The sequence below is a fragment of the Camelina sativa genome, chromosome 13 (genome assembly GCF_000633955.1).
Source record: "Camelina sativa cultivar DH55 chromosome 13, Cs, whole genome shotgun sequence".
Taxonomy (NCBI): Eukaryota; Viridiplantae; Streptophyta; class Magnoliopsida; order Brassicales; family Brassicaceae; genus Camelina; species Camelina sativa.
The window spans coordinates 12,191,985-12,199,447 of record NC_025697.1 but is presented as its reverse complement, the minus strand read 5'-3'; the positions used below and the strand labels follow the sequence as shown (position 1 = coordinate 12,199,447).

Here is a 7,463-nt window from a genome sequence, read left to right as displayed (position 1 = left end):
TTAGGCATTTTCGGGTGGGGTTTGAAAGATTGAAGCTGCATGTTTTGGGATTACCTGACCAAACGAAGGACCATCATTTGAATCTGTGAACCAATAGAAAATACCTTCATGAATGTTCACACCAAAAGCAAGGGAAATGTACATATACGAACTCGGATGCCACACTTCTGAGCGCTTCATCCTCCTACACAAGGCATTCCATGCATCGGTGAATGTATTGAATTCCTGCTCATGAGGGTCCTCAATAAACACGATCCCAACTACAGTTACTAATGCAAATGGAAATGTCATCAAGCCAAACACGTCCTATAATGTTAGAAGGCAAACAAAACAAAACATTAGAGAGAAATCACCAAATGGAAAACGTCACAGCAAACGGTTCGCTAACCTTGGAGCCAACAAGATGAATTAAGATACCACTCATAAAAAACCAACAAGTGCTCCAACGGAGGTGCTTAACCTTCATAAGCTCTGCATATATGATACAAGAGACTTGTGTTTCATACTGTTGTAAGCAGTGCAAGCGTCAATTGTCATATCAGCTATCGCCATTCCAGCACTTGATATTTTCATCAACTATTGCCAAGTAAAGGTGTAGATTACTCTGAAGCGATATGCACGAGAAAGAAACCCCTCCAAGCAACCCTGCAAAGACAGTACAAAAAGCATATAATTAATGAGACAATTGCTGAGGATTTGTTCCGATTTCGAGTGACATTTACCAGCTAATATGAAATAAGATCTTCTGTGGAAACGAGAGATGGGAAGAACGTCTGTGAGAATGCCCCAAAGAGGCTTAATGATCCATGGAATCTTACTGATTGCATTGATACTTTGATATTCAGAAGGTTGAACCTTTTGAATATCTTTCATGTAATACTCTGTAGCTACTGTTCCAAATGAGTAAGCAAACCCTTGGTTTATTCCATAAATTGTGACGACACCAAACACAAAGGTCCAATGAAGCTTTGAGGCCAACATCTTTAGCCACGGCGCCGGACCACACACCACATTACGTAATTTACTTTCGCTTTGCTCTTCTACTTCCATCTCTGGTGCTATTAAGGAAGGAAAAATTCAAGATTTGAGTCTGTTTTGAGCTTAATATTGCAACTTTTGATGTGTGTTTGGTCTGGAGGAGAAGAAGAAGATATAAAAAATGATATTAGATCAGAAATGAAAGGATAAATATCACATCAAGAGCTACCAAAGAAAAGGTCAGGAACTAAATGTTTGACCAAAACATTCTTATGTAAGAAAACAACAAAAAAAATAATCAAAAGTATTAATGAAGTATCAAATTACGTATTAGGTTTGTTATGGTGACTTTGATGCAAAACAACACATCTTTGCTTGTCTATAATCAGCTCAGCCATGCTCTGAATCGGATGACATCGTCAAAATGGTCCTAGAGGCCAGACTCTAGAAACAAGCACAGCTAGAATGTGCTCCACGCGGTTTAGAAGCACACCAAGCATCAAGACGTCCCTGTTTCAGTTGAAGTGGATGCAACGTAGAATGAAAACAGCCGTTTATGTGGGATGCGTTGGATATGCATATTCAGAAGGCTGAACATATTTCATGTAATACTCTGTATCTACACGACCCAATGAGCCACCAAGAGTCCAAGACCTTAGTTTACTCCGTACAGTGAGACCACACCAAGCACAAAGCTCCAGTGAAGCTCTGAGGCCAACATCTTTAGACATTACGAAACATAAAATGCCTCTATTAAATTTAGAGGATACAAAGAAGATAAATGAAAGGATGAAATCAGATCGGAGAAAGACGGAAAGGAAAAGTTCAAGCTTTTGCTGCTAAAATGTTTGACCAAACACAACACACATCTCTTTGTTTGTCGTCTCTTGCTAATTTGGTAAGAACATTCTTGTCTAATTTTCAATTACAATTTTTGGAAACTATGTTTCAAAGCTGGGGAACCTAATTACACTTTTTGTTTCTAATGAATAAAAAAGAAACCTTATAATTCAATTAAAACGTTTCAATATTTTCAGTTAAAATTGCCCAAAAGAAAGAAAAAAAAATTCCCCCAGCTTTTTCAGCTTTTTTTAGACCCTAGAAGGAATCAGAAGGTGTCACTCCTTTGTATATACGTAGTAGTATATGAATATATGATAATCATATTTATTAGGGCCAAAATAACATTCATGATCCTTAACCAAACTAAAGTAAAGATTAAACAAACCTAACCCGTAATAATATTTTTGAACAAAGAGAATTACAGAAGAACTGAAGAAGTTTGACTAATCAATACTTAATAGAATATGAAAGGTCTTCAAAATATATAAATGATCACAATATTCGAAGAGACGGATACAAAACCAAACATTTAACACTAAAACTCTCTTAATTTGACTCAAGCATCCATATGTGTATATAAGGACATGGTGTTGGTTGAAAAGACACGCCAGATGTTGAAATGGATATTCAGCAATCAGAAAAGTTAAGGTTCAGCAATAAGCAAATACTTGTGGTCGGAGAAGGAGATTTTTCATTTTCTTTGTCTTTGGCCAAAGCATTTGGTCCTGCCATCAGCATCACTGCAACATCCCTTGATATTCGAGGTACTGTAGTACGTAGTAAAACATTATTAATCATCTGATAAATATTGTTGTTGTTATCATATAACATTTATTCACCACAAGCAAACATAAACTTTAGCTTATCAAATTTGATGATTAATGTTGTGTATGGTAGAGGAGCTAGGGCGTAACTACAACAATGGAAAAGTGAACGTGGATGAGTTGGAGAGACTTGGGTGCACCGTGGTCCGTGGTGTTAGCGTACACTCCATCACCTCAGACAATCGTGCAGCTCGATACGATGTTATCCTCTTTCATTTTCCTCATGCAGGGTAAGGTTTTTCTCTCCCATCATATCGAAAGATTTTTGGAATTATGATCTCGAGATTTGATGCAAAACTTAGGATGTTCGTAACTTCGTATTCATGTTTTGGAATCGCTTTCATATAGATAATTTAAAATATATGTATAATGTTTATATAGATTACATAATAATTTCACCAAAAAGATAGATTACATAATAAATAGAGGAATGCCTCTACAAGTTACCATATTCTTTAAGATTTTTAGATTATCTCTTAACTCTTTAAGTATATGTTTTAAAATGTTTATGAAGATCATCAATTATATTTAGTAAAAAAAAAGATCAGTTATATACAGGTATATATATAAACACAGAATGTTTCCTATTTAATATAATATTGAACATTTGTGTGTAAAAATCACAGGAAACACCATGGGGTATTAGGAGGATTTATGGAGAGTGCAAAAGAGATGTTGAAAGAGGAAGATGGAGAGATTCATATTATTCGTAACATACGCCCATTTAACAAGTGGGATATAAAAGCTCTAGCTGAAGAAAAGGGTTTGCGTTTAATCAAGCAATTTGACAAATGGGACTTTCCAGGTTACCCCAACAAGAGAGGAAGTATATGTGATTATGGCTTTCCTTACATATCAGCTGTTACTTTCATATTTAAGAAATAGCTTCCTTTTTAATGTATCGCTCTATTGATCAGTTCAATAAAACTCCACAGCTTATGCGATGACAAGCCGACATTACCTGCACCGAACTAAGGTCCTAAGGACTGATAGATGCTAACCTTATATAAGATTTATTAAAGTACTAAATAAGAGTGGTTAACTTTACTCTTTACCCGACTCTAGAAAGCGGTCGAAGGCTGCAAAAGAGATGCACGATCATCAAAGTCAGAATCCATTTGTTTTAATTAGGTTCTTGATACCAAAATGATAGTCCATTTGGTGGACTAAAGCCCACAACATCCCCAAAGTGGCTAACTCTCGCTGCCTTTGCTCGGACATGTCTGTCCGTATGCTCTTGAAAAGTTAGTAGCAGAACATTGAAACTACATAAACTACATAAACTTTTGTCTATTTCTTTTCTGGAAAAAATTCTGTATTTCAAACCCAACCTTTTTGCATGGTATTTTTCACCTTAACTCATCAAAATTACTATCCAAAATTTGTTTTGAGCAGAAACCAATGTATAAATTTTTATTAAAATTTTTGTCAACCTTAGAAATCAATGACGAGAACATTGTGGCAAGAAAAACGATGAGTTAACATTCCATTAAATAAAACTCACGTCATTTTGTATACAAAAATTGAGGGTGTGAAACACACCATTTTCCCTCATTTCTTCTAACTCAAAACTCATTTCAAAGTTAATCCTTATTAAAAATTTCTTTAGTCCACAAAACAAAGTCAAACACAAAAAAAAGAATCTCAAACCTTGTTCTCATCGTGGAAACAAAATAACTGAAATATTAAACTATCTTTCTACAACTCAGATCAATTTATATATTTAATAATAAAAACATTGACTTCGTTTCTCAATCACATCCTCACCGTGTTCTCTCCTTCCGCCGCACCCATCATTCTCCGCCGTTGTTGCAAATCAATATCATCATCCTTCTTCTTCTCATCATCATCAACCAAGAACGCAGACGCTAACTCCATATGACAAATCCTAACACCACCGATCAATCTCTCCGGCAACTCATCCTCCGTTTGCGCCTCCACAACAAAACCTATGTCAATCGTCAAATTCGTAACGTACCCCAACATAAACCTAACAAGCGCCGTCAAGATCGCCGAGCTACTTATATCAACATCTATCTCGAAATAGTTAGCTCCTCTGTAGTAACTACACTTCAAAGCTTTGCCAGCAACGAACGCACCAAACTTGCCAGCCGCTGCTTTAACAACCCAAGGACCTTTCACTACATTGCTAATAATCTTTAACCTCTCGTCACGAAACGTGTCGTCTTCTCCGTTGATAAGTTTGTGGAGGAGCGAGTCTGAAGGGACTGGTTCTTGTGTTGCGAAGTAGAGGACCAAGCTGTAAAAATGTTCTTTGGTTGGGGTCTGGAGATTTACGGCGAAGATGAAGCTGTTAGGAGATTGGGAGGTTTTGATTGCGTGTGCTACACGGTTGTCTGGACGAGAGAGGACGTGGTCTAGTTTTTTTGTGGATTTGAGCCAGTCTACGCCGGCGGGAGAGAGGAGGTAGTCTCCGCCGGGAGTTTTTTGTTTGGTTGTGAAGTAGTTTTGGGAACGGAGAGGGAAGACGTTACCTGGTGGTGTTGACCAGCCGTTGGTTCCGGTGTTGAGGTCAACGTGGCGAAAGGATCCACCGTTGATTGTTTCGGTTGTCCATGAAGCTGGTTTGGTGTTTTTATCGTCGGTGGAGGTTTTGGTTTGGTTCATGGCTTGTGTGTTTGTGATTGATTACGTTGTTCTTTCTCTCTCTCTTTCTCTTTCTGTGGTTGTGGCTACAACTTGGAAATAGTATATGTGATGGAGAAAAGAAGATAGCATATGTTGCTTAATTCTGACAAAAATTCATTATTACACTGACTGGTATGATAAATGTGATTAACACGATTTACTAAAAGGTGTCCTTGGAGCATAAACAATTTTGGAAAAAAGGTAGCTGTTTTTGTTGTTATCATGGCATACAATCCAAGCCAGCACACATTAACTGGTTGACTCAGCTACCACGTTTGGATCTATGTAATTTTCGGCTATCTATCATTTTATGTAATAATTTGTTTTTTTTTGTAGAAGAATATGTTGTAATGGACTAATTTGATAAAGAAAAAGTAAACATATAAATATTGTTATGGCATTTATTTAAACAGTTTTTGGATTTTAGCTAATTGGCATCGTTTCAGAACTTGATTAAATAAATAGACATGTTGTTTTGGTACTGAGATGTATCTGTCACGCATTACTCATGAAACAAATTGAAATTGCAGTGTCTCAGGCTAGAAAAGTGTTTCGTTTTCTTATCCTGACGTAGTCATCATCATCCACATTAATTCTCTTCACCAAATCCTCTTTAATTTCGACGAAAGAGTTGGTTTGAGATATTAAAAGCTATAAAGACTTATGGACACACTAGGGTTAGTGACTAACTTGACAAAAGTTTTAATCTCCCAGTTGATTAACACTAATCTCTCCAAAAAAAAATCTAATCTGAAAATCCTAAGTACAAGAACTCCCCTAAATTTAGAGTGTAAACTAGAATTGACCTTTGACTATATAATAAGTCCACTGAACAAAAAACACACACACACCTCGTCTGGTCTTTCTTTTGGTCGACTTACTAAACATCAGTTATAATAACCATATCTACTACAATTGCTTCTTCTTACTTTTGGTCACACTCATCATCATCAATCAAATCCTTTTTACAACTTTCTTTCGTTTTGGTCACACTCATCATAAGTTTGAACTTTACTAACGAAAATGTAACGGTTCCTCTAAAAACATACCAAGAAGGCACCCTCTAAAAAAAAACAAAAGAAACCCCTACCCTTTACAGGAGTCAGGACCAACCAATAATCAAATCAATCAAGGTGCCTTCATCAATAAGTTGTAGTAATCAAACTAATCAATCAATGGTGCTGCAAAACTATAGCAATTGAGAAAAAGTGAGTGGACAAGGCCAACCAAGAAGAACAAAGAACACATCCCCCTCCTTAGCATAGAATAAAATTTGGTTTTTGTAACTTTTTAGTACATATCTCTCTATATCAAGTCTTTATGATGATGCTAATGAAACAATGATTGGAAAAGAAGAAAAAAAAAATCTATCAAACACTAAAAAAGTGTATGCATATAATCAACTAATCAAGATCCTTACACAAGTTTCAAATTCCATAAATACTCATCAAAACAGATTGGAAAAAAAAAAAAAAAAAAAAAAAAAACACACCGATCGATGAAGAATCGAAGTTTTCTTCTACTGAGATTTTTTTCTCTGAGGTGGACGATCTGATGCCAATCTATAAATCCAGTAAACCTACACACCAAAAATCCCAAAAAAACAGATAATAAACGAATACAAATTCGAATCAGAGAGAGTCAGAGAGAGCATTAAGGAAAGAACAAAGTGAACAAAAAAAAAAGTTACCAAGGCGATGACGTGAACTGCTGCGAGAAATACAACCATCGCCGGAACTAGATCCACTGACTTCTCCATCTCTTAAACGGATCGGTGTTATTGACTCTGCCGGAGACGACGACGACGACGACTAAGGGTTAAAGTATATATCGTGTGAGAAAGAAAAGATATCGTCGATTTATCCCTTCTCCGATTTGAAAATTTTGAAGTTCTGTTTGGAGACAAGAGTATTCTTATCCTTAATCTGGTTTAGTTGAATTTCATGGGCCTAAGTTTAATGGGCCTGATCAAGCCGACTGCTTCGGAATTCACCACGTGTCATGGACGTGGCGACTAATTCACTCGGTGTCCTTGGGCTCTGTTTTGCTTCCTTTACGTGGTTACTTACTCTCAAAAACTTTCTTCTTCCTTCTGCTTCTTCTACGGACGGAGGATCTCGTTTACGCATTTTATCGAACAGTTTCAGTGCATCAAAAAAAAAAAAAAAA

The 7,463-nt window shown here is 36.5% G+C and overlaps 3 protein-coding genes and 1 pseudogene across 3 annotated transcripts; 1 reads left to right on the top strand and 3 right to left on the bottom strand.

Moving 5' to 3' along the window:
- LOC104738163 lies at positions 1-1,050 on the bottom strand (annotated as a pseudogene).
- LOC104736525 (uncharacterized protein At4g26485-like) lies at positions 2,441-3,530 on the top strand. The gene is made up of 3 exons (XM_010456525.1): positions 2,441-2,585; positions 2,719-2,875; positions 3,272-3,530. The coding sequence occupies exons 1-3, from the start codon at positions 2,441-2,443 to the stop codon at positions 3,528-3,530; spliced, it is 561 nt and encodes a 186-aa protein (XP_010454827.1).
- On the bottom strand, positions 4,233-5,356 carry LOC104736523 (protein ENHANCED DISEASE RESISTANCE 2-like). Its single transcript, XM_010456524.2, has one exon. The coding sequence runs from the start codon at positions 5,271-5,273 to the stop codon at positions 4,401-4,403; it is 873 nt and encodes a 290-aa protein (XP_010454826.1). The 5' UTR covers positions 5,274-5,356; the 3' UTR covers positions 4,233-4,400.
- On the bottom strand, positions 6,658-7,457 carry LOC104736522. The gene is made up of 2 exons (XM_019235038.1): positions 6,985-7,457; positions 6,658-6,873 (listed from the first exon to the last, which is right to left on the bottom strand). Exons 1-2 carry the CDS (start codon positions 7,051-7,053, stop codon positions 6,814-6,816), a joined length of 129 nt encoding a protein of 42 aa, XP_019090583.1. The 5' UTR covers positions 7,054-7,457; the 3' UTR covers positions 6,658-6,813.

What these genes read in the sequence shown, in the direction of transcription:
- LOC104736525 (XM_010456525.1), top strand. Translation starts at nt 2,441, where the DNA reads ATGGATATTCAGCAATCAGAAAAGTTAAGGTTCAGCAATAAGCAAATA. An exon ending in AACATCCCTTGATATTCGAG is followed by an intron (nt 2,586 to 2,718) that starts GTACTGTAGTAC and finishes TGTGTATGGTAG; the next exon opens with AGGAGCTAGGGCGTAACTAC. An exon ending in TTTCATTTTCCTCATGCAGG is followed by an intron (nt 2,876 to 3,271) that starts GTAAGGTTTTTC and finishes TAAAAATCACAG; the next exon opens with GAAACACCATGGGGTATTAG.
- LOC104736523 (XM_010456524.2), bottom strand. Translation starts at nt 5,273, where the DNA reads ATGAACCAAACCAAAACCTCCACCGACGATAAAAACACCAAACCAGCT.
- LOC104736522 (XM_019235038.1), bottom strand. Translation starts at nt 7,053, where the DNA reads ATGGAGAAGTCAGTGGATCTAGTTCCGGCGATGGTTGTATTTCTCGCA. An exon ending in CAGTTCACGTCATCGCCTTG is followed by an intron (nt 6,874 to 6,984) that starts GTAACTTTTTTT and finishes TTTGGTGTGTAG; the next exon opens with GTTTACTGGATTTATAGATT.